Here is a 27,404-nt window from a genome sequence, read left to right as displayed (position 1 = left end):
CTTATTTTTCATGCGATCGTGTAAGGAAAGCTCTTGTGAAAGTGGGCAAAAAAAGAGGAAATATATACAAATATTTGTACGGTTTTTGTTGTTGCTGCTGTCGTCGTTGCTGTTGTTTTTTCTGTTGTTGTTTTGCACTTTATTTTTATAAATTCACCTCAGAACGGCTGATCAGAGTCACGGAGCTCTTGAGAACATTCATTTTCATTTGTAGCACGCTCGCGAGCGGACGTGTCGCATTCAAACCGATAGATTTACCTTTTTCGATACACATTCTGTGTGGATATATATACGAATATATGTATATAAATACCTGAGCGTATGCCCGAAGAACTGTGCCAATATAACTGATTTAAATTCCCGTGCAACGGACAGGGTGCAGAAACGCACTGCACCAGTGAACGAAACCGCGAGTGTTGAAAATTTATGAAAAATCTAATTTGATAGAATCAATCAATCAAGAAAGTGCCATCGTCACCTCAAACGCGCCGTCAAGGCATGCGAATGCATGCCACACGAAATAAATATAAAAAGTCTATCAAATTATTGCCAAATTGCAGCACAGCCGCCAAGTGAGTGAAGCGCATTAAAAATAAATATGCTCCGCGCTGCCTGATTATGTAAAATATAAAGCAAAACTTAAACATTTTTTCATCTGAAAATGTCACCTGGCATTTGCGCTGCCGTCGACATCGACATCGTCGTCGCCGCCGCCGTCGTCATCGCTGGTGCTGCCGCTGTCACCGTCCCACAAGCTTGAAAGCTGTCAAAATTATTTTCATATTTCTTACACTTTGCTCAATGTCGCCCATGCCTGTTGTTTGTTGTTGCCTTTTCAAATTTATTTATTTAGCCATAGTTTTATATTCATACTCACTTATGCATATATGCGGTATATTTTTTTTATAGTCTAGCCACATTTTCATACTTCAAGCGACGTGTTGGCGTTTTATTTTTAGTTTTTATTCAATCAAAAGCGCGATGGCGCACAGAAAGCGACATTTTCATTCTATTTTATTTGATTCTTTTTCCAAGCTTTTTATGCTCGATTTTTCTTGTTGCGTTTATCAAATGTGCTTTGCGCCAAAGTTATTGCTCATTTATTGTTTTTTTTTTTGCGTTTTGCGCTTTGGCAGCAGTTTTCGGAAAAAGCCAAAAATGTTTACTGCATAGTACATTGGTTTGTTTATAGCAATTTATTTTTATATTCACACCTGATTATTTACGCCAGTTATTTTGATATATAAAAATATTTAAATTTGCATGCGTCTAATTTTGTTTTTGCTATTTTCTTTCAGTGCCTCAATGAAAGCTATTCTTTGTTTCACAATTTTAATTTATTATACATGTGTATCATCACCTACACTCATACATAAGTAAATACATATACAAGTATATGTATTCTTCGCACACGCCTGTATCTATTATTACATTTCATTCGATGGTTTATTTGAAATAGCCCAAAAGTATGCTACATAAATTTCGCAACTGCATAACACAGCTGTGCCATCACCGAAGTTTTAGCTTCTCGGCTACTCGCACTCGCATTGTCACGTGGTGCAAGTTAAAGTTCAAGGCCATTGCAAACGCACTACCATACACACATATTCACATGTAAACAGGCCACGCATGCAAACATAGTTGCAGATTACACACTTCTGCTATACTTGGATGAAGTGTAATTAAAACAGATCTAGCCATTTTCAAATTAAAAATGATGCGTTTTTTACGAGCCGACTGACTGGCATACTTATGACATTTGATGTCTTCAGAATCTACACTGTAGATATTTATGATTTGTAGCAAATGCTTGACTTGCGTGTTCCAATACGCATTGAAATTTCATCTGAAGATTCTGCAAACAATCGTACATTAAAAAAAAAATCGTAGTATAAATGAGTATTTTCGTATTCAATTCAATATTTTAATATTTTTAATTTACTCGTAAATCTAAAATAAACAACTTTAATTTAACTGAAAAAATTCAATTATTTATATAAATATGAATAATATTCAAAAAAAAGTGTAAGTCTTTGTTATTAAAAGTGTGCCATAATCAATTTAATGTTGAACCATAAAATATAGACAGATTCACTAAAATTCCCCCAGTCGGTTTTTATCGGCTTTGTGGTATAAACACAAATTGTAAGGCACTTGTCATATGTGTCAAGCAAGTGTAATCAGTTATTCCTCACTTTCATGTCAATATTGAACTATACTCTTTTAAATAGTAAAAATTCAAATATTAATAATAACTAAATAGTTTGGAAAGTTACTTTCTAATTAAAATGGTCAAAATAAATAAATAAAAATGCATATTGAATGAACGCGATATCATTATAAAACTAGAGAGAACGCTACAGTCGAGCAAGCCCGACAGTGCAATACCCTGTACCCAGGTAAACTTCCGCCACTGAGTTATATGCGCTCAAAGCAGCAGCAAAAATAGGAAGAAGAAGAGCGAACTTGTTGCTGCAGTTTGGGGAGGTTGTACTGGCGAGAATTTGTTTCGCTAATAACTTTTCTTAGAATTGACAGACATTTTAAACAACAGTAGATAATTATATATAAATTATGTGTGCAATGTTTGGTTTAGGTAGCATTTGAAATGTGGACGGTATTGACGAAATTCTGTAGCGGGGGAAGGTGGGGAAAATTAAAAAAAAAATAAACTCGTCCTTTCTCGGACCTCGGAGAATCTGGATGCCAACTTTGGTTATTTTAGCTTTTATAGTTTCTGAGATCCTTGCGTTCATCCAGACAGACAGACGGACGGACATGTCTAGATCGATTTCTCTCTTCCGCTACAGTATTTCGTCAATACGGTCCACATTTCAAAAGCAAAATAAACCAAATATTGCACTCGCAATCAATGTACAGTTATCTACTTTAGTTTAAAATTCTTGCGAAACAAATTCTCTCCAGTACAACCCCCCAAGCTGCAGCAACAAGTTCGCTCTTCTTCTTTCTCTTTTGGCTTCTGCTATGGGCGCATATAACTCAGTGACGGAAGTTTGTCTGGGTACAGGGTATTTCACTGTCGGGCTTGCGTTCTCTTTTGTTATGAGTGTATGCATGCTCACACTCAATCTTTGGGTGCGTCTTGGCAGAAGTCTTCGGTGACCTTCATTAGCAGCTTGAAATAAAACCATTTCGATGAATGCATCTTGTTAATTACAACTTGCTCAATCAAGCTGAAATATATTTGTATGTCGTCCCTTGAAGTAGCCTGCATTTCAATTTGTATACAATTTACAGTTACCTTTTGTTTTAATGTACCTGTATATGTATTGTTTCCTTTGTCTTGATGTAATTAAATTACCAAACTATTATTATTTGCATTATATGCATAATACAATTATGCACCGTAGCGTCAGTTGCACATAAAAAAGGGCCATATAATGCTCTGCATTTGTTAATGTTCTTTTTAATGGGATGCTGAGCATATAAATGCACTTTTAATTGGAATTGCGAAATTAATTAGCGCTGAGGCGACAATATGTGCGGGTGTGGTGGCATTGAAAGATGATTAAGAGCAAACTCGCCAGCCTTGCTCTTTGTCTGTGTTGTGGTAAAAGCAAATTAATTTGGTTTCTGTTTTCATCTTATATTAATTCTTCTTCATGTGTGTGTGCGTATGCGATACTTCCGCTTGCCTTGTTGGCTTTCAATTGCCGACACGGCAGCTAATTGCTGAGCGCGAGCCAAAAATCAATTGATTAATCATTCACCCATACTATTAGCTGCTAATTTGCCTTAGACAATCTTAAATAATTGAAATGGTTTCTATATTTGCATTTGCAGTAATAACAGTTAACAGGAACGTAGCAGGGCCCCACAGGGCGCCTCGGATAATATTTCCTGGTGAAACCAGAGTAAACAAGAAACTGTAAGTACTACAACATTATAAAAAGACATTTTGTATTTTATTAATATTATTCGAAAATTGATCAATATCTTTAATATTCAGGTTCGAATAGAGTTTAGAAAAGCCGGAAAAATGAAGTACTATATGTATGTGTATGTACAAGTATGTTAATTTTTCCTCAACTTTGTTTCTGGCTTAAGGTATAAGTGTTCCTTAAATAGTTGATGTTTTGATTTGTTAAATCATTATATTAAATTTGAATGAGGAAAAGCACTGTTTCCCGAAAAGATTTTGTTATAAATAATCTAAGCAGCTGAATAAGTATTGAGATCGAGTGAAATCAGATGTTCAAGATTTTTAGATTGTCATTGGGCCCTGTCTGAGAGGTGTCAGTCCCTTTTTTTGTGGATATTTATAGCATAAATTCTTGCTAGCATTTAAATCCTGCAGTCAATGTGAACAGCGCATATTGAAAATTCCAGAGAAGAGCACTATTTTTAGCAGTTACTTCGCTCTTAGGTGCATAGAGGCCGACCTTGAAGAGTTGACTCTGCATCAGCTCACGAAATTATACTTGTAATATGCCTATACGATGTACACGTACTATGTTGTGCACAGGGAGTTGTTGTTTGGGTGACAGCTGCCCAGCAGTGGGCGATGTTAATGGACTTCAGGGATCGAAAGCTCTGACATTATTACACGAAATACTTTAATTGATTTTGCAATGCATTACAAAATGCTGGTCCTGTCGCCCACACTAAAGGCCAGCAATGGCCAGCAGGCATGATATTCAATAGACCCAATTAAGCGATATCGAGTGGTTCATTTAATGAGGATAATTTCAGAAGTTCATCATACATGTGTCAATAAGCTTCTCGACACCGCTAGAATGAAGTGTGTAGCTCGAAACATCAAGAGGGGGACGGATTGGGTGGGTCGATTGCTCAAACACTGAGATATAATTGGTGCCATATGAAATGCTTGTAATTCAGATGGCAAAACGCTCCAATTTTCAATGAAGTTTAATTTTAGATTTTACATGATGTTGCACACACCAGCTTCTATATGTATATAAACTGTAGGTATATTCGAGCATATACAAACAGATACTGTGTAGGAAAGCCGGCAAGTGCTGGGAGCCCAAGACGGTATCTGCTTGCGGCTTTATTAATAGCAACCTCAACAGCAGCCGTGTCTAATGGTAAAACATTTAATGACGTCAACGAGGTGTTGCCCGAGTATGTGTGAGCTGCCAAATGTGCGTGTACTCGCACGAGTATCTGAAAAATAACATAAATAGTTGAGAGCACGCCAGACGGAATTGAAAATACTTTCTTGTGGCTTGAACTTAATTGAAGCAACATAAGGACTTCATTTGAAACTCTAATGCTCATACTTGTCAGATAGTCTCTCGCCAACTTTACATATAGATAAACAAATATATATATATATATATTTAAATATACACACATACATGTGTATGTCTGGGAGTGCCAAATATAACATATGTTGCCCTCTCCGGACACTTTTCTCGCTCTCTTTCCCAATCTCAAAGCAGTGCGTAAGTGTGTGCCAAGAATATCTTTTGGCGTTTGTATTTCGATCGTGGTGTTTGTTTGTATCTGGTCGCCATCTATGTATACACAACGAATTGTATACATATATATTTAAATAATATACAGAGCCTCTTTTTCGCTTTCATGCGCGCAACTTGCGGCTCATGTGCTTGGCAATTTTCACTTCAGTCGGTTTTTACATTTTCAATAAAATTGTACCAAGCGCGTCGCAATATACGATCACGATAAAAGAGCAATACAAATAAAAAATAGATATTCAAGAAATAAAGCAATCGATTGAAGTTTTCAATTTAATAATGAATATTGAATGTTATATACATCTGTGCTAGAGTAAAGAGTTCAGTTGAAAATTGTGTCGAGTGCCAAATATTCAAAGTTTATTTTATTCGAAAAGTTACAAATTATTTATAGCAATTAATCAAATCGGTACCGAGTGGCTTTGCCTTGCTGTTACGAATAACTTTCAAAAACCATTTCATTTAGCCCAGTTTGAAGCCAATTGCATTTTATGATTGCCTCTGAGTGCCGCTTTGATAGAGCAGCCATATTGAAGGCAGCGGCCAGTGAACAGTTTCTGAATTTTATTGGTAAGCTGTCGCCAAGTGGGCTCCCTTTTCTAGGATATAAAGTCTGAGGTTTTGCGTTTAAACTGTTAAATGTGTCAATGTGTCGCGCTCTTTGTGTGACCCAAATTTGTATTTTTATTTATTTATTTTCAATCGTTTGCCTTTACTTTCCTTGGATTTTGGTTTGGTTTAGTTGGTTTGGTTGTTTGACGTTTGACAGGAAATCGTTTCATCTATTTCGTTGTCGATTTTTGGCACTTTCGACAGTTGGTAAAACGGGTGTCCGTCTTTTTATTTTTAAACAGTTTCTGGTTTTTATAATTGATTGTTTGAATGACCCAATTTCGCATTGATTGATTGCTAAATATACTGATTGTTGCTTTTGAGTTGGCAAACAGTTTACACAGTAGCTGAGAAGCTATGCTGGCAAAGTAATTGCATGTTACATTGACAGTGTTCACGGCCAATAGCTTCAAGTCTTTGAACTCTGGCAGAAACACACGATGGCCATTCACAGTTGACCACTGCACGCTCTTCCGTTTCCGCTTAGGCTGTCGCATAATTGGCTAATTTTAAAATTCAAGGTTACTGTGAAACGAAAACAAAGCGCCTAACAACTGCGCACATTAATCTTATGATGGACGCACGCCACTCGTCGGATAAACAATACTGCTCTACGCACTGCCACTGAACAAACAAATACTGGCGTTCCAAAGCTAATCACTTTACATATATATTGAATACTCTCAAAGATATTGGGCTTTCCTAAATTAAGACATCGTTGTTTTTGGCATAATCGGATTATAAGTGTTACTTCACTTATTCGTTGATTTCTTTTTACTGACCTTGTGTACATTTTCTTTTTTTCTTTCTATTTAGTCTAAGATGAGTTAGATAGTTTTTTTTTAGATTGATGTATTATGTATAGTAAATTTGCCTGAATTGAAATTAATAAAAAACTGCGAGCCTTCGATTTATTGCTATATACTATAGTCAGCTTTAAAAATAAATTGAAATAAGTACGATACGATTTTGATGAAGTTATTTAAAAATTATATTTTATTATTAACAAATGCGTAGAATCTTTTAACTGAGGCCACCCACTTCTATTTATTTACCCGTTTTCATAGAATACACAAAGCAAAATTAACTTTTATCGAACCTGTACGCCATGCAATAAGCATTGTTGAGCGGTGCTTAACCCTTTCCAATGAAGCTAAAGCCAAAAGGCTGACGCGCACTTGCGAAATTAAAATGAAGGCAAAATGCGCCAAAAGCTTCGAAGGAATTTTAATAATAAAAATGACACACATTTCCTACGCCAAAAATGTATAAATAAATACATTCTGTGCCGCCCGTTGTCTACAAGTATGTGTGATGTGCGATGTGGCGTGTTGTGCACGACCGAGTCGTTGGCTGCATCGCGTATAAGCTGTGTATGCTTGCCTCTTCGTCTGCGCACTTCCTGCTTTACTGCACCGGTAATATCGTAAATAAACAGCTACACCGCTAATTGTTGTACGCCTTTTTCCATTATTACATTTTCCACACGCAGACACAGCTGCAGAGTTTAATGACTGATTCTTTAAACGTACACTTTCGCTTTAATGTGGCCAAAAGTTCATGCAATTATGTCCGATGAACACATAATAGTATATATAGAACGTATAATAAAGGGTTGCACCCCACAGACCGCCCGCAGCCGCACAGTTTGTCATTTAAGAGCACTTGGTGGAAAATCACATGCGAATAGCGTGCAATTAACTGGAAAATGCGCTTAAAATACGAATTGAATAGAAATTTCGTCGCATTCACATTCGTCGAACTGGACGCTACGTCAAATTGTGCGTGGTAAAGTGGTGGGCGTGGTGGGCGTGGTGGGCGTGGCGGTCGTGAGAAAAGGGCGGTGCGCCGCATGTGTGTGGCAAAACTAATTTGGCCGATGCATTTAAATTGACGTGAATAGGATTAAATTGAAAGCGCTTGAAGACCACAGACACACACATACTTACATACATACAATATAGTTGTTTGTATTCATTGTCCAATTTAGTAGTCCGTTATTTCCCACCACCCTACCAACCATTGCCACTTAAAATCCCATTCTGTGAAATCCAAACGAGTTAAGTTCCTTGGCTTTCAATCGAAATTGGCAACTTGTAGATGAATGCGTGCTGAAATTTCTCCATAGTCGTGTTGGTAACATTTGAATCACCATTTATGGGTGAGTGCATGTGTGTTTTTATTAATAGGATAGTATGCAAAAATAAATATCGGACGCTTTATTGAAAATTGTGTGCAAAGCAAACTGAAATAAAGTTAAGCACTTATTTCAAGCTTCCGTTTTATTTGTGTTATCCGCAGCTTGACTTTGTAGTTCACAAATGGCGTTCATTACTTTAAATATTTTTATATTTCTCATATACATGCACACATATGTACTAAATAATAATTATTTAAATATTGTGAACCAATGAAGAGGTTTTAAGAAGTTAAAGAAGAACGTTTTTCATCATATAAATTAAGACATATTGAATATTTATTATTTGTATTCATCTTTTGCATGTTTTAAAACCCTTAAAACGATTGTCTAGTTGGCACGTTGACTTCTCTTTAGCACACCGAACTACATTTTACAAATTATTTTATTCTTTGAAATATGAACACAAAATGTCACATGACATTTAAAGGCTAAAGAAGAAGCAAAATAACATTTACCTCAACTGCCAGTTTAAAACCCAAGCTTCCAAATCTACTTTTAACACAAGACATTTGATTTTAAAGTCCTTGCACTACACAGTCACCAATAGAGAACATAGGAAAGTACTTAGATGTGTATATCTATGTGAAGTCTCTTGTGATATACATAATTCTTATGCTAGGAGCTGTTTGGTATTTCGGCACATTAAGCCACCCACCTTCAAAATGTTTCCTTGACTAGTGACCAGCTGATTGCGCTCCTTCTTCCTGTTGTCAGCTTTTTCCCTCCCCCTAGTTAGCTGCCTTTTGCTTGCTTATTTTTGGCAGGAGCTTCGACTTCTTTTTAAATAAACTGCTCAGCTGCTTTTAATGAACGTCATAAGCAGATTTTTGGCTTAGAATATTATTATATACTCGTATACGTAAATTCGTATGCGGAGACTAAATGAAGCGCAAGTCGTGCAGCCTATTTAGATTCCGTTGTTCTTGTGGACGGGGTAGGGGCTCTTTATTGCGGTGCGGTGGTCTCGCTGGTCAATTTATTGTGGAGCTTTTGTATTTCAGTCGTTGTTGGCATTGACTGTATATAGCATATTGTTTTTGCGAGCTTGTGTTCATTCAAATAATGTAGCAAATCGGATTTGGAGCTTAGCGGTGCGTTCCCACAAGGACGAGGACGGCAATGTCATACATACTTGAATAAATACGTGCTTAGTGATTCGGTCGCGACTGTGATTAGGGCGTGAATTTATAATGATATGAATACTAAATTGATGGCTTAATAAAGCGTCTTCAGCACCAATAGCTGATGCATAATTCTGCCTAATGAAATAGTCCGAGTATTAAAAAATTTCCCCTCTCTTTATTTGCAGTGAACCATGGAGCAGTTTGAACAATTGCTGACTTGCTGCGTGTGCCTGGATCGGTATCGTATACCGAAACTGTTGCCATGCCAGCACTCCTTTTGCATGGAGCCCTGTATGGAGGGCCTGGTGGACTATGTGAGGCGGCAGGTGAGTTGAGCTGCGAACACTTTGCAGAGAGCTTTGCGCAAGTCGTACAAATATCATAATGAAAGCGCATGCAATTTGTATGTGGGTGGACGAGGGGTAATTTCGTAAATGCTGCAGATTATTCTATACTACGTCACAAGCTAGAAAGATACTTAATAGATTGCTCGCAAAACAAAAAGGAAAACAAAAAAAAGCTAGAAACGAAAACGCATAAAGCAAGTGAAAACAAAAAGCATTCCGAGGTACTATATTTGCGTGGGGCAGAAACAGCAGACATTGTCGAAATGAGTTGAGTTTTTATTTTTCTTTTTCGAACATTTATATTTTTTTCTTACTTTGGGCGCATTTGCGTAGATTTTTCTTTGCTGCTGAAAAATATAAATTTTATATATGTACATATAGTATGTCTATGTACAAGTATATGTATGCATAGATATACGTATTTTGTGCGCGTCAAGCTAGTATATATGCACTTATACCTATAAACGCGTGTGTGTAAGCATATTTATAAATTTCCTTTGGCTTTTCGCCAGCAAAGGCGAAACGCCACGCAAATAATTGGTAAGAATTCTCTTTGTGCTGCCAAAACACATTGTAGACTCGCGCACCAATAACTGTCCTGTAATGCCAAGCTAAAGACGCCTAACACTTTTTCTTGGCTTCGAATTCGCGACAAAGATGAAGAATGAACCGGGCTCAAGATGCCTCTGCATGCGACACTGATTGTGCAAGAGGTTTTTATAGCACCACACATTCGATTGAGTTGAATTGAAAACAGGTTGAAAATATAAACTAATAGTTTATATTTGCAATTTGGAGCTACTACTACTACATATTTGTTATTCTAATTCAAGAAAGTACAATTCTTAGTATTTGCGATGAAGTTTCATTTCTCATATATAATTTCAAAAGCTGAGAGTGAAATTCTGCAATATTGCTATGCCACGAATACTTGTAGTTTAAAAGGCCTTTTGCTGGAATATAATTGGTCACTTAGGATAGCTCGCAGTTTACAAAATAAACAGCCAAGGCATTTTATCTTATCTTATGAAGAAGCTTATATAATTTCATCGAGAATTTTTCACTTGTATGCAGCTGCTGGCACTATAATAAAGAAAACTGAAACTTATTTAAAGCTTGTTAATCTCATTGATAAGAAAAGCGTTAAGGAAAAATGTATACGCAAATAAGTATAAAGATAAATAAATTTTTCAAATGACTATTTATATTTTTCCCATTTATTGATTGGAAACTTAAGGAGATTTATGTATTAAGAATAAAAATAGATAACCAAAAATAAATCATGCATGGCAGGAGAAATGGGTTGCAGAGTCGATCTTTTCAATGATATGTAACAATTATTTAAAGACAAATACAGATTCATTCAAAACACACATCGCTTATAACCACAATCAGATGGGGTAAGAACCTTGAGTGAAGGGCAGTGAACAGAACAAAATAAGAAAAATTATGAGGGAAAAAAATGTGCATTGAATATTCATTACATCTGTGGACTTTGCTGGGCAATGGGGATGTCCAATTATTTACAATTATTTTTCGTCTGACAGCTGATGAGCTTATTTATATGTACATATCTATATAACACAAGAACTCGCGTCTACTTATAGGTCAAGTGCCCCGAATGTCGTGCCGAGCATCGCATACCCTACAATGGTGTTCAGGCATTTCCCACCAATGTGACACTGCAACGCTTTCTCGAGCTGCATATCGAAATAACCGGAGAACTGCCAGATCCAACATCAGGTGGGTAAAGCTAATGGCTATATAATACGTATGTCAGAATAAGGCTTTTTTATTGATTATAAAAAAAAGAGTAAATTCTTTGACTTGATTGGAATTTCTTAATTACATTTTTTGGATTCGCTTTGACCCTATGCATTTGGCGCACATGATTCCTTTCAGGAATGTCCATGGCTATGAAAAATTGCAATAACAACCGGCATACTTTTTCTCCATTGGGAACAATTTTTAATATTTGTCCAAAAATACTCTTTGCCTTTGTGATGGCAATACGTTGCACATATCAATTTCGATTGCAAAAAAATATATTTAATTTAATTTACGTTAGAATTTGTGCCAGTTTGTAAGCCGAAAATAGTAATAAAATATTTTTACAATTCATATACTGGGCCACAAAGCTCGTGAAACTTTAATTAAATTCAAAAAAAGGAAATAATAGAACATTTGACGCATTTTTGGTTTTCAATTAAAAGCCGAGTCTTTGTGTCTGGCTGGCTTTGTTTTTTGCGTGTAACACGTTACCAAATTAAAACTAAGCAAATTGATTTTTACATCCGACTAAATTATACAAACGAAAGCTTGGCATCGTGGCCAAATTGCGTAGGAAATTGCAGGGTGGCTGACTATGCAAATGAGTCAAAAGTTGATAGTTGAAACAATTTGAAATAACAAATTGCTTCTTTTTTTTTCTATCAAGAGGAATGTAGGGGGTTTGGGTGGAGGAAACGCTCATCACCAAATGCAAATAAGTGCCATTTGCAATCAGCATCAAGCATACACTAGTTAATAAGCAGACAAAGAAAGAATTTCGACAATTGCTATGTAAATATGTAAAACCAAAAGGGGGAAGCGGAGCAGGCAGCATACAAATCCTTTCAAACAAGCAGCAACTTTTGTTATGGATAACTGTGCATGGCATATGATATGTATGTATGTTTGTGCGAGTATGTATATATGTATATATATGTAGGTATTTGCAAATTCACTTTTCCATATGATTACACAAGAAAATACGGCCAACTATTGGCACAGTACGACAAGCACTGCATACTTTCCAGACCAGCTGCCTTGACAGAGCCAAGCAATTGTGTGTGTGTGTGTGTGTGTGTGTACTACATGTAATGTGGCAGTGTATATCGACGTGTCTGACTATGTCGTGCAGCAAGTTTATTGTCATGCAAAAATGAGAGTGAGCAAGAAGAGATTGGGCTACCAAGTTCATACCCAATATGCAGGCGAGCAATCGACGCCGGCAACTTTACATTCAGAGCTCTGCAGTGGTGTTGGTGAGTTGCGACACAACTTGTTACATGGCTCTTTTGCGGCTGGTGGGTGGTGGTAGTTGGGATGGTTACTATATTGGGAGGCAAGTATGCAGCTTACGCGTCAATTGTGTTGACTGCCGAGCAATGAGCCGCAGCGACTCATACGAGCCAATGTGAAAAGTTTGCATAGTTGTCGCATGCCGTCCCCACAGTTAACAAAGAAGAACGGATCATGGGTGGAGGAGAGGGGGATAGCTTGTTATTTGCATAGCACCGTCAAGACGATTTAGTAAAATATGTATGCTAGAGAAGGGTATGGTAATAAGGTGATCGTGAGCAGAAAAGAGATATGAATACAAGGACATTTTATTTATTTAATTTGAAAATTTAAATATTACATTAAATATAGTTAGATTTTAATGTGCTGCCTTCGCGGTCCAGCAATCTAAGGATGAAGGAAACTTATCCCAAAAAATCTTATTTTATTGATAAGGTGCGATTATGGCGTTACCTATTAATGAGTCGATGCATCTTTGGATATATTAATAAGTATTTGTTTGGTATACTAAGATAGATACGTGATCACACCAATAAACTAAGCCAGGTTCTCTTTTTGAATATCAATGTTAGAATTCTTTACTGAGTTCGATGTCATATTGTCACGCACCATCTTTAGTGCAAACAGAAACACAATAGCTGTTTGGGATGGCAGGAGGGCATGCTGCCTGCATCGACATATAAACACAAATAACAGCTTAGGTGCAGTTGATTTCTCACATTTGGTGCTGCTGTTGCCTTTGTAACTGTCAGATGCAGAACTGGTTGCTGCAAAAAGTAGTTGCAGAAGCTGTTGGAAGCGCATTAGTCGAGCTGAGCAACAACTCAGTAGGGCGTGTTATGCATGTTTGAGTGCTGCTTGCTGTAGTTGTCGTTGTCGTTGCTTGTTTGCTGAAGTTGTTTGCAACATTGTTGCATTTTTATGCCGCAATTGAAGCTGAAATTGATGAGCCATATCAAGGGGTATGCGCCTGCATTTTATTTGTTTGGGTTCCCATATTAGAGATGCGCTTTAGGGCGAATAGAAAACTAAAGCTAGTTTAAAAAAAGACATATGGGTTTATTCATATTTTGTTTCGCTTTTTAAATAAAATATGTTTTTTATATCTTTATTTTCCTAATTAAGATTACGTTACAATATTTTAAACAGGGAAAAAACGTTTTATATATTGATTTCTAATGCATATGAATCAATGACTCCTTTACAGGTCAAATTATGGAACGTTGCGGTGTCTGTTCAGAGAAAGCCTATTTGTCGCACTGCGCCCACTGTGAGAAGAAGATCTGCGACGACTGTAAGAGCGCCCACATGGACATACTGAGACGTGAGATCACGCGTTTTAACTCACAGGTAAATATGACGCGGTAAATGCATAAAATTTTTGATCTACACCGATTTGTATCGTCCACATTTTAAAAATGTTAGATACGCCGCAGCTTGCACCGACTACAGGACTCGCTGGCCATCATCGAGAAGAACACACTTAGTTTGCAAACGAACGCCATCAGCGTAACTGAGGAAATTGATGAGATCTACCGTCGCATAACTAAAGCGATTAAGGATCGTTCAGATCAGCTGAAGGGTGAAATCGATCGGTATCTGGCTGTGGAGCTACGCAACCTGACCACGCTCAAGGAAAACCTTGACCTCGAAATCAATAACATCACCAGCAATTGCGATATTGTAGATAAGTACATGAACGAAACTGTGGAATGGGATGATTGCGAGCTTATGGACACCAAGGAGATCTTCCTGAAGACAGTCGAGTTCTTGCGCCACTTCGAATATGAGAATGCTGATTACAGCAGGCGTGTGCGCTTTATGGTGTCGATTGATCCCAATCAGCTGGTCATGAATTTGGCCACATTTGGTGATCTGAACATAACTCCCCACTCTGCGCCTGGCAGTTCGGTCAGCAGTTCCCATCTGGCACCACCCACTGGCCTTCAGCCGGGCTTGATGCGCTCTAAGAGCGATCATCGCCTGGCCACACAGTTCAGGCAGCAGGAAGAGCGAGGCGGTTACAATGACGAGCCCGTCTTGGGCGGCCGTAAGTTTGGCGAGCGACCCGTCCGCACTGTCAACCCTGACCGTTATGGAGATGCAGGCAGTCGCTATGGGCGCTCCGACTACGACTACGATAATGAATACGAAAATGAGCAATCATCACGTGCTGGAAAATCCTCGCGCTTCAGATCGCGCTTTGTGCGCTCTCATCAGAACGATGACTCCGACAGCGAACAGCAGCAACAGCAGCGTCAAGAGCTTGACAAGCGCAAGGATCGCGTCCTAGATAGTGAGGACGTGTCCCGTGGCCAGCTTAGCGGCATCATACGACTGAGCGACTGTGCGCGTGTCGTACAGCGTCTGGCGGACATCGGCAAAGAGAAGAAGGAGAAAAAGTCGGATGCAGCGGCGGCAGCACAGGCTAATGTCCAGGCAGCCATTCAAGCTCAAAAGGCAGCCATGCAGCGGCAAAAGCAGGCCCAACAGCCACCAGCTGCACAGCGTCAGGTGTCCGAGGATGATGAGCTGGCGCGCCAGAAGCGTCAAAATAAAAACGCTCCTGCCGGCTCATCTACAGCCACTCCGACAGCTTCAACGCCAGCAGCGGCGACCAGCGAAACAGGCGAACGTCCGAACACGGATCGTGTAACGGCCCTGAAACGTGGTGGACAGGCAGCAAGTGAAGAGAGCGACAGTTCTACTCAGGCGGCATCTCCAGTGCGTACAGCGGCGACGCGAGCTGAGGTAAGTGTGAATGAAACAAATGAAGAAGATGAGCAAGGCGTTCAAGCCGCGCCCGAAGAGGCGCCCAGTGACAGTGGCAGCGATACTGAGAACGAGAGTACTTCTGAAAGTGATAGTGGGGATGAGGAAGAAAGCGATAGCCCAGAGCAGGGCTTGGAAGAGGTGGAAGACCAAGAAGAACAATCAGCCACTCAGTTACAAAATGTAGAGATAATGGAGGGTAATGATGGTGGGGATGAAGACGACTCTTCAGAGTATGAGTACGTTGAGGTAACAGATAGTGAGAGTGAAGACGCTGAAGAAGAAGAAACACAGGCACATCCAACGACGCAACCTACAATAAATATTGTGGCTCCAGAAGAAGAGTTAACAGATAAGGTAGAAGTAGTTGCAAGCGAGTTTATACAAGTAAGTGAAAATGCGGACGCTGTAGAGCATGCATCGGTAGTCGATAAAAACAATGAGAGCGAGGAGGAATTAGAGGCTAGCGACGATGACTCTGTGGCAGTCACTGCCGAGGGTCTTGCCGAAGAACCGGCTGCAGAAGCGACACAATCTAGCGACACAGAAGAGGAATATGAGACCGATGATGATGAACAAGAGGAGCAATAGCAAGGGGTTAGACTATGAAATGCACAGCTACAATTTCAAAAAAAGTTAAATTTTTTTTTATTATATTAACCTTTTAGTCGTATAGAACTCAGTTCAAAAAAACCCTAACTATAAATTGCACACAAATCGAAAGTTGAAATAAGATAAGATAATTTTCTTATTCTTCACGAAAAATATGTAATGTAAGAGATTGCTTAAACAAGTTTTATTCCACTGTCACTGGTGCTGTTCATACATATTTTATGCCCTGTTTTGCTATTATAATTATAATGTGAATGGCACATTACGTATACGCCATGTTATGCCCACTGTTCTTATCCTACTCTTCTTTATTTGTCTTCACACTCTACCCCTGCTCCGTAAGTTTTCGTATATGATTGATATATGTATTAGAATTACCTTAACTCGTTGCCTAACCTAACTTCCCTGAAAATGCCACAAACTATTCTTGTTATATGTATGTGTATGTTAAGTTTTGTCATTTATTGAGAGCGCCTCCACCATTTAACACTGATTCGCGATGAACGTTTTCTTTTCGAACTTTGCTTGCACACAAACTTTCAACTTAATTCGAATAATTTTGCGCCGCAAAACGAAGCTGCCACAAATGATTTCAGCAAAGTTGAGAACAAAACGAAGACGCACTCTGAAACACAACCCTACCCCCTGCCCCGAAACCAACATTGTGCCATTTAGTAATTTAACATCTCTTACCCTGTCGTTAAATTGTCAGCTCTGTTAGAGAGAGTGCAGCTACAAATTTTTGTGCAATAAAAATTACACTTTTTATGTCAAACTAAATAAAAATAAAAAAAAACGCAAGTAATTTTATTCTCTTTTGTTCTGTTCTGTTCTATTCTATTTCTTTTTGCCGTCTGTTTTTGCCGAAAACTGTACAAGTGGACAAACGATGTGGTAGTGATGTTAATTTGCTTAACCCTTACTAAATACCTGTTTGCAATTTTGGCCAAGAAAACAAGCTGAATAAAACCAAAATCGATTAAGAGCTGAATGCTGTAAATATACATACTATACTCGAATATACAAAAAAGTTAAAATGGTAAAAGGAGGGGGAAAACCCGAAAAAGCGCGGCTGCTGACATGCAATTGTGTGTTTTTTTCTTCTGTGCTGATGTCCGCTGTAAATATGTTGCTTGCTATTTGTATTGTTCTGGTTTTTCTTACACACAGCCCACAACGGTGTGCTCGTATACGAGTATGTGTGTGTGCGGTTGTGTGTGAGAGAGTGGGAGAGCGTGTTGAAAACAGCAAACATTTCAATCATTACTGTCAACGCCATTGCCATCGAAGTTGCTCATGACAAAGCATTTCCGTCAGTTTAACAACATTTTCACCATTTTCAGGAAGCATGCCTATATATACACACATATACATATACACACATGAACACATACATACGATATGTACATACAAGTACAATACATTTGTGTAAAAATGCGCTGCATATTTGTCTTCTTTTGTTTTTGCAACGCGCCTTCTTTCGGCTTTCGGTGGTTATTTTTGGCATTTTTGCAATGTTCTATCGAGAAAAAACCGCATGTCATGTCAGCGTAAAGCAAAAACTATGCCAAGCGCTTGTATGAGTTCGAATATGCCTGTTGTTATGGGCACATATGGGCATACATACATACATATAGTACATATGTATGTATGTACATACGTATGAATATGTATGCTATTTGCATAGCCCGCGCCAACTTGCTCACTAACTATCTCTCTCTCTCTCTCTCTCTCTCTCTCTTTCTCTGTTGCTGTCATTCTAATTACACATTGAATGCATTTCATTTTTCCAAAAATGCTTGTTCTAAATGAAAATAAAATGCCACGAACGCCACAAAAACCAAACAAACAATCAAACAAAAACTGAACTAACAGGTTGCCAGCGCAACAGAATCTGATGCAACTCCCACTCCTACCCAACAGTCGAAGCCACCGATGTCCGCCCAAGTGGCGGCCGTCAAGAAGACGCAACGATCTGGCAGCAGCGACTCTACCGCTTCCACCGAAAGCTCAGCCAGCTCGGGCCAAGCAGCGGCGGCCAGCAGCTCGCAAAAAGCGCCTTCGACGGCACGATATTCAACTGCACGCGAGGCTAGCACGACTGCAGCCGCAGCAACGACGCCATCCACGCCCGAGAAGAAGCCCTTCGTGAGTCGTTTCCTGCCACAACACAGCGGCACAAGTGCAGCCAGTAACGGAGCGGCAGACAAGAAGAAAGCTGAATCCGATTCAAGCAGTGAAGAGGAGACCAGCTCAGAGTCCGAATCGGAATCGGAGCCAGAGACAAAGCCCAAAACGGGTGCGACCAGCAGCAGCGCTAACAAATCCACGCCCAGCAGTGTCTCCAACTCAACGTCAGCTGCCACAACGGCGTCTTCCTCGTCCACGTCCTCGTACCGCGATCGGCTCGAGGCACGACGCGCATCTCGCGATGATACCGGCTTGTCGGCTCGCAGCTCCGCCTATGCCACGCCCTCGAGCAGCGGGTACGGCAGCAGCTCGACAACGACTTCGACGCCGCGAACCCGTGCCGTGCCCGCGCCGCATCACGCGACGGACAACGAGGATCGCTATGGCAGCGGCAGCAACAGTGGCAGCAGGTATTTGATCAAAATTTCAATTGAATGGTTCCACAAGTTTCCCTTTTGATTTTTCAAACTTAACTTTAACTAACTTGCCTAGTCCTACGAGGCTACTCAATCAACTGGCTGTGACTAACTTGTGATATATGCTTTACTTATTGATTTACAACGCAACATCAATTAAAAACTGAACCCATTTAGAAGAGACTGATATAATGTAAGAAGTATAAGTGCATTTATTGGAAGATATATATTCGGACATAAAATATTGCCAAAGCCAGTCGTGCAGGCTATTATATTAATTACCACATTTGAAAATAATAACAAAGTATTTGCAATTAATTTCAGCTTTTAATTAGTAACCTACATTGTGCATTCAATGATATTCATAATAAAATTAATATTCAATATGCCGTTGGCTGCCCACAAATATATTTTTTTGTTTTTTTTTTTTTTTTTTTTTTGCTCATTGTCATGCCAATGCCAGTCAGCATATTTTTGTTCGTATTGTGCTTTAACTCTTGTTTCATATGCTCTTTATTTTTTCCGCGCACACACACACAAACACAAACACGCATACAACACACAAACACACGTACGAGGATTTGGCAGCTTTGTACAATTGCGTGACGTGGGCTTTTATCTAGCGGCCATTTTAATACTCATACGCCTCGTGGTGCGTCTAATTGTCAAGTTTTTAATATTTGCATATGTAACTGCCAAACGTAAAGCTGCGAGCCTGCACTTTAGGTATGAGTATGTTTTAGAGTCGAGTCGTCGCCTAGCAGCACGTTGCTCATCTATTCTCTCTCTATCTCTTTCTCTCTTCTCTCCCTCTTTTCCATATCTGTGTTTATATTTGTAGCGTGCTGCCCTTTAGCGTACCGTATATAAGTAGACCCTACCGGGCTCGTTACCGTCAGCGGCTTGCGGATGTTTCACGTGAAGTTAAATGATACAGAAACTCCCCTTTTAAAAAACAACAAATAATATACCCCCCTCAAAAAAAAACCTCCTTTGGCGAAATGTTTATATGTATTTTGTGTGCCATTAAATGTGAAAGTGCATTAACGGTTGTTGATTTCTTTCTTATTATTCACTAGCTCCCTACCATCTCCCCTATACCATACACATCTCATGCCCCCCACCGCCTGTGCATTATGCCAGTGCTTGTATTTTGCATAGTTTGCCGTGCGTTTTGTTTGCCATTCAACTGACCGTTTAGCAATTAAGCGCATTCATCATGCTAACCAATTAAAGAGTGTAGTTATATAAAGAAACATAAATAGAAATATATACTTGTACAAAAAAATATACGCGGCATACATACTAGTATTTGCACAGCGAAATGTGCAAATAATTAGACGGTAGTATTGCAACTGGGACCGTCATCAAACTTTACTGTAAATTGGCGCAAAAGTGTAAAGTGGGCTGCGTTTTCATGGCAAGGCAAACAATGGCGCCCGTAATGGCCAAAAAGGCTTACAAGGAAAAGAGGAAAAAAAGAAATAACGTGCCTGCCTGCCATTCACATGGCCACTCAGGCGGCCAGTCTGTCGGTCAGACTGGCTATCTGTCTGCCTTTCGGCCAACATAACAAACATTGCTCACTGCAGACGGTTTGTGTGGCAATAAGCCAGGCCTGTCGTCGGGCCTGGCGTTTCAATTGCCTTTGTGGCGCTATCTTTTGTGCCAATATTTCCAGAGGATCAACGGTCGTTGCTTTAATTAGAGACCAACGCGTTTTTATTGTGTACTGGTGTTCCTTAGCTTCTTTCTTCTTACGCGTATTTGTTTGTAGATTTTTTTTGCTCGGCAACTCTGTATTGACTCGCTTTGGCAATCCTTTTTGTGTTGAGTGGCGGGCGTGAACGAAATCTTATGTATTGTAATTAAAACTTTGATTTGGTCACGTAAGTGCAATCCTCCGACTTCGTCCTTTTGCTTTGGTTCAGGTAATTTTCCCGTTGTGTGTGTGAGTTTCTGTGTTTTGGCCATTTTGGGCATTTATGACGATTTTGGCTCGTTAAGCCGTGGGACGCCTTACATTGAATGAGCGACTGAACAACCGTCCATTTTTGACAATAGAACAACATTAATATCTGCTCCCTCCTGCAGTGCTTTAGTAACTTATACGAGTATTATTATTGTTGTATTGCCAATGCCAAAATGCCGGAATTGACTGACCATAACAATGACAATAACAGCAGGATGATATTCGAAAGTCAATTTTTTATACATACTGCTGCGTTCTGTTTGTGAAATGCTTTGTGTGTATATATTGTACTCGTATAACACTTGGAAAAACCATTAAAAATTTTAAATTCTCTTTAGTATTATACTACCAAGAGTATAGCTGTTTCTTCTTATAGATTTTAAAACAAATAAATGTTCAAGTACATTTTTCTTGATATTTCAGATTAAATTTAAATTTCAAGTTCCTACATATTTCAGTAGTTCAACTAGCTGTAAAACGAACTTATTTAGCTAACATTTTTGATTTAAATGTTGGCATTAAAATATTGATATTTGTTCTAGATGTAATGATTAAAATGCCCTTTAGGAACGCAATGTAATGGAAAGTAAAGTGGATTTTGTTTTCCAGTGTACATCGATTTGCATTCACATAAAAACCATGCATATGATAGCTGTTCCACAGTCGAACCCATTTATACTCCATTTTTTTTTTTTTTTTTTGGTTTCTCATGCCTTCAAACAAGTGTATTGCAATTAATAAACAGATATCGAGAAATACATAGCTCCATCAATTTTTTGTTTGCTTTTGACGGCATATTGAATGTTTGCGAAAATAACCATTGTCTTCAAGCAAAAAATATTGTATACTTTAATGAGCAAGATGCAAAGCGCACTTTAATATCAACTAAAGCCGCCCACACATAAATACATACACATATCTTTACAAAGTAATGCCCACACACTCCCCACTTCCCACTATTTGCGATTTATTAATGAGCTTTCTGTGTTTATTTCAGTATTTAAATAGCATTAATATTATAGTATTAAATTTTGCTTACTTTTATTCCATTAGTATGTTGTTCTATTTATTGTTGCTTTTCATGTATTTGCCGTAGTTGTTGTTGCCATTGTCGATGCTTTCCACATGTTGTTTGCCAACCCTTACCTGTGCCGTTCCCACACCTCTTGACTATCTACACTTGCCATCCCAAGCTCCTGCTACCAATACTACTTACTAGCATCCAAGCAATCCACTTGCTGGCTGGCAAACAGAGCAGTTATTCCTCGTACTTAACATTTTACTATTTAACTTTCGATAATGTGAAATGTGAATTTAATTATAAACTTTTCGAGAATTGTTGGTTTTTTCGTTTGTATTTTAATTGAATTTTGTTACTTTGAAGCAGCAGCCTAATTAACGAATTGAAAGGTGCCACGGTCCCGGCCGCGACGCGCATTAGTAAGCTGTTTGGTGTCTATGCTGGGAGCATTAAGCGAAGCAGCCATACAGACATGACATACAAAAGCCAGACAGGGAGCCAGGTAGACAGACTGAAAAACATGAAATAGGCAGGAAGACTGGAGGGGGCAGACAACCCGTTACACAGATTTTTGTAAGCTAGTTAAAAGTTAGTTCATTAAGCGGTCGGGATTTAGTAATTTGCTTCAGCGCTGGGTGAGGGCTTATAAAGTTTGGAGCTGTCCGCACAGCATGACTAACGACGATACGTAGATAAAACTACTGGAGCGTTGTTTCTTCTTTTAAGGTCAGGTAGCTCGTACTCGTACTATACAAACGAAAAAATTGCAACGTGCAAAAAACATCAATTAAAGGGTATAGCAACAGCAACTACTATACATAGCAAAATATGAAGTTTAAAAAAAAGGTGAAAAGCAGCAATATCAAACACGAAAATTTTCCAGCTACACAAGCCGCTTTCTAAACAAAAGCAAGAGCAGCGCCATTGTAACGCAACCCTCGCTGTCCACGCCCACCGCCTCCTTCGATGACGACGCCAATGGTACTGGCGACGACTCGGACAGTCGCTATGGCACGGGACGCTCGCGATATCTGGCGATGAAGGAGCGACGCACTCGTCTGGCGCGCAGTCGCTCCTCTCACCAGTTTGGAAATGAAGATGAAGATCTGGACGAGCCTGTGTCGCCGACGACAGCCTCACCATCTGCTTACTTAGCTTCAAGGTGCGAAGACTAAATTGTAAAAAAAGTTAAACCACAAAAATCAAACAATTGTAAATAAGATCCTGGGCACATATCAAATCTGCTGTATATATAAAATAATATTTATTGTGACAGCTTATTAGAGAGACCCAATCCCAGCGTGTCCAGGCACTTGAAATTTGTGCGTGCTGCTTTTTCCCTCCTGCCACGCAAACAAACGAATCGTTTTTAATTTATAAATAAGATATATGTGAATTTTTTTATTTTATTTTATTTTTAGTTTTTTGAGGTTTTTTTTTACTTGATTTGAATTCTGTACAGGCACTGCGTGCTAGTCCATGTTTTGTTTACGTTGCGCACCACTAATTCACATTTGAGTTATTTTGATTTTATTTTTTCGTTTTTCTCACTTGTTTTCCAAAATAGATCGGATAAGGAAATGGTTGAACTTTTGCGCGTTGGAAAAATTAACCGAAATTAACTCTCAGCCAATTTGTAAAGTTCACGTTCTCCACCCCTCTGTCTTTGTCTCTCAATTTCTATATCTGTATATATCTTCAAATTCGACTATCATGCCCTTTCATTCAGTCGATTGTTATGTACTCGTACATCATCCATTAGCAGCACCTGCAGTCCCTCCATCAGCCACAGCCATAGCCATCCAGCATTATTTCGAGTAGCCGTCACATCACTCATGCACCATTTTGCATGCCATGAGGCAGCTGCCGCTCACATCAGTGTAGTGTGCAGCATCCTGTGGCTCCATTGCTAATCTATTGCTCTACGCGTTGCAGGTACAGCGGCTATGGTGGCAGTGACTTGTCCAGGAGCCGTTCTTCCCACGCTCTCAAGTCTCGCGACAGCTCTCCCATCACTGATCGCAGTGCTGGTTCATCACGCAGCGCCATGGGCAGCTCGACAGACAACAACAAGGATGGCGAAGCGCTGAGCTCATGGGCGCGCTATCTGAAGAACAAGTATGGCAACAAGAGCAGCAAGGATGCGCCAGCCAGTAGCGGCAGTGCACGCGACACGCACGCCTCTAGCTCTGCGGCGACGTCATCGCATGCACACGCCCCTGGCAGCAGCAGCCGCAGCACCGCCAGCGATGTCTCTAGACGCCTCAGTCTGGGCCTGCCGTTGCGACAGGCAAACGAGATTGCCTCATCCGACGATGACGGGTCAAAAAACGGGCTAGGCTCCCCTACGTCCCCTACGGTGGCAGCAGCAGCCGGTATAGCAGGAGCAGCAGGTACTATCCCTAAACAGGTGTATCTGCGCAAGCGCCAGCAGCTGTTCCAGTTGGGGGGCCGGGGGAGCGAGCCCGGATCCTTTACGTGGCCGCGCGGCCTGGCCGTCGGTCCCGACAATAGCATCGTCGTTGCGGATTCGTCGAACCACCGGGTCCAGGTCTTCGACTCAAATGGCATTTTTGTCAAGGAGTTTGGCGAATATGGCAATGGCGAGGGTGAATTCGATTGTCTAGCCGGTGTGGCAGTTAATCGCATTGGCCAGTACATCATAGCCGATAGGTAAGTGTAAATGGTCCGTTATTCCATTATTTTACTTTTCCATCATCATTTCCTTGCATTGGATTTCTCGTGCAGATATTCCAACTACCTAGGAGTATTTTAATTAAGTTGAACAATGACGTGTAATTTATTTTCGGACTTAGACCTCACGCTCTGGCGTATGCAATCGCAGTAGGCCGTTCTAATTGGCACGGCTAAGCGCATAATAGGCGCGTTAATGAGAAACATGTGTGTGCGCATCAGTGTGTGGGCTTATGTGGGCGGGCCGGCTAAGCCGCATGGGCTGCAACGCCTGTGCGTCAGACAGCTGTCAATGTTATTGTTCTACCCTTCCTCAGGCCACATTGATTTCAAAATAATGTTTGCCACTTATATTTGTGGTACATGAAAGTTTAAAGTTGTTAGCATTGTTGTAAGCATAGTATGTACTCGAAGAAGCTTCCACTTTTGTAAAAAGTTCCAAAAATTATGAAATTAGTGAACACCTAATGGATTGTTTCGTGATAACAAAAATTTTCCGTTTTCTTAATTCTAGAAACTTGAGTGCAGAAATAGTGCAAGCTAGAAATAATTAATATATTCCTTACATGTACATAATTAATTATTGATGGTGTTTCACTATAATTCAGTTTTAATTACTATTCATATCTTGTGTGTGGGTAGGGTATACCGTCGTCGTAAAGTGTTCAGTTTTTGTTTTATCTACAACAGCATCGGCATCGCCCTATTTATGTTGCCGTCTCTAACCTTTTTATGTTTCGCTCAAAAGAGACCTGGCAGCTAGATGTCTTTGTTTGACACAAAATCTCGTTAAGCGCCGCCAGTTTCTAGCCGAGCCCAGAGCAGCAGCCGCCGTCGGCCAACAACAGCAACAACAACAATAACAACAATATAAGAGACTCAACTTTGATTTCGCACGTTAAGCGGCTTAGGCTGAGCTGCTAAATTCTAGCTTATTGCCAAGTACGTCAAGGCGTCGCTCGGTAATGAGTTCAGTTGATATTTGCCAAGTTCCATTAAGATCTGCACAAAATGTTGTTAGCGCCGTCGTTGCCCTTGCTGGTGTTTCTGTCAACTGCATTTGTGAAGGTAGCAATTAAAATACGCATGCCAATTTGAATGCTCTTGTATAGAGGCATACGCGCAGACACACACTTAAGAGTTATGCCGTTGTACTCGAAATTGTGTCAACTACTTGTATTACCACTTTCTTTCCACTCACCACCACCTGCATTGTGCTCTGGCCCCTAGATATAATCATCGCATACAAGTGCTTGATCCACAAGGACGTTTCCTGCGCGCGTTCGGCTCGCAGGGCACCGCAGATGGCAAATTCAATTATCCTTGGGGCGTAACAACTGATGCACTCGGCTTCATTTACGTTTGCGATAAGGAGAACCACAGAGTGCAGGTATGTACCAGTACGTCGCTCCATTTGCATGCAAATATTTATAATCATTCGAGCAAGAATGTGAGTTTGAGTATAGGCTATGTGTGTGTGTGTGTGTGTGTGTGTGTGTGTTCGAGGGGTGTGGGAATAAGATGAAAGGCCAGCTGTGGCTGTGGCTGTAGCTGCCGCACCCAATTTGTCACACTTGAGCAGCGGCATGCCATCCACCAGCAGCAGCAATTTTCAGGCGCTTAACTACATTATATTCGACACACAGACACACACACACACACACAACTCATACACACGCTTGCCGAATGGCGATTGGCAACTGCAACATGCCACATGACCAGTAGTCTGGCAATTTTTTCTTTACCTCAGTTCCAATTTCAATTTGAACTTAACTCATTTCCCTTTTCATACTCATTTCGAAAGGTTTTCCAATCCGATGGTTCCTTCGTTGGTAAATTCGGTTCCTGTGGCCGTGGCGAGGGTCAGCTGGAGCATCCGCATTATATAGCCGTATCGAATACGAATCGTGTTATTGTTTCCGATTCGAACAACCACAGAATTCAGGTAAGCCCTCTGACCCGTTATCCATTCCAGCACGGTCCCACCAATACTCCTCCAAGGCTAGATGGCTGTATGCACGTCACGCCTGTCTGCATACAACAGATTTTTTAATTAAAATATGCTTACAATTGCTAGGCAGATGGAAGAGCGGAGGACTGAGCGTGCCTCATGGCACATGCCACATTCCGCATACCTTTTAAATGCCATTTTATTTGCCTTGTCCAAATGTATTTATGCTTTTTTTTACATACACACATACTTCATACATATGTACTTAATTGCTTCCACAGATATTCGATGTGAATGGGAAGGTCCTGTCAACTGTGGGTGGCGAAGGCTCCGACGATGGTCAATTCAAATTTCCACGGTAAGTAAATTAATTACACTATTTATTGGATTTTGGGTCGCAATAACTACTATACATGTTATTTTTCCAGTGGTGTGGCTGTGGACGATCAGGGCTATATATTTGTAGCCGATTCTGGTAACAATCGCATACAAATCTTCAATCCCGATGGCAGTTTTCTAAAGACCTTTGGCTCCTGGGGCTCCGGTGACTCGGAGTTTAAAGGACTCGAAGGTGTGGCCATTATGTCAAACGGAAACATTTTGGTGTGCGATCGGGAGAATCATCGTGTGCAAGTGTTCTGAGGCACGCCCACTACATCACAATAACAACAAGAATAAGAGCACTTTGTATTGCTAAACAACTTTTAATTTCTCTTTAATTATGAATGGTTTACGATTTCTGTTAATATGTATTTATTTTGTAATGAATTGAGTGCTAAATTTAATTTCGATATTTCTATGACCAGAAATTTCCCAATCAATTAAAACACTGACTCAAGATAAGAAAAACAAACAAAAAAAATCGAAAAACAGAGAAATTGTTGAAAAAATGTTAAGCTAGCATAAAATCGAGCAAAGTTGAAACTGAAAATGAATAAAATCCAAAACGAAAACTCGTCAGAGTTGGA

General features: G+C 39.8%; 1 protein-coding gene across 8 annotated transcripts; it reads left to right on the top strand.

Annotated features, from left to right (window-relative positions):
* The first annotated feature begins 258 nt into the window (after positions 1-258).
* LOC115634361 (RING finger protein nhl-1) lies at positions 259-27,404 on the top strand. Of its 8 annotated transcripts, none has more exons than XM_030532058.1 (13): positions 259-572; positions 3,805-3,889; positions 9,584-9,724; positions 11,353-11,488; positions 14,016-14,158; positions 14,234-15,532; positions 18,116-18,792; positions 22,675-22,953; positions 23,727-24,464; positions 25,716-25,875; positions 26,290-26,430; positions 26,718-26,794; positions 26,865-27,404. In XM_030532058.1, exons 3-13 carry the CDS (start codon positions 9,590-9,592, stop codon positions 27,076-27,078), a joined length of 3,999 nt encoding a protein of 1,332 aa, XP_030387918.1. In that variant the 5' UTR covers positions 259-572; positions 3,805-3,889; positions 9,584-9,589; the 3' UTR covers positions 27,079-27,404. The 8 variants fall into 8 exon arrangements, with proteins under 8 accessions (XP_030387918.1, XP_030387901.1, XP_030387884.1 ...); XM_030532041.1 differs by having other exon boundaries at positions 18,068-18,792; XM_030532024.1 differs by having other exon boundaries at positions 14,234-15,559; positions 18,068-18,792.

This window comes from Scaptodrosophila lebanonensis, unplaced genomic scaffold (genome assembly GCF_003285725.1).
Source record: "Scaptodrosophila lebanonensis strain 11010-0011.00,11010-0021.00 unplaced genomic scaffold, SlebRS2 tig00000001-arrow-pilon, whole genome shotgun sequence".
Lineage (NCBI taxonomy): Eukaryota > Metazoa > Arthropoda > Insecta > Diptera > Drosophilidae > Scaptodrosophila > Scaptodrosophila lebanonensis.
Note: the sequence above shows the minus strand (reverse complement) of the source record. Positions and strands in the feature narration are given on the sequence as shown.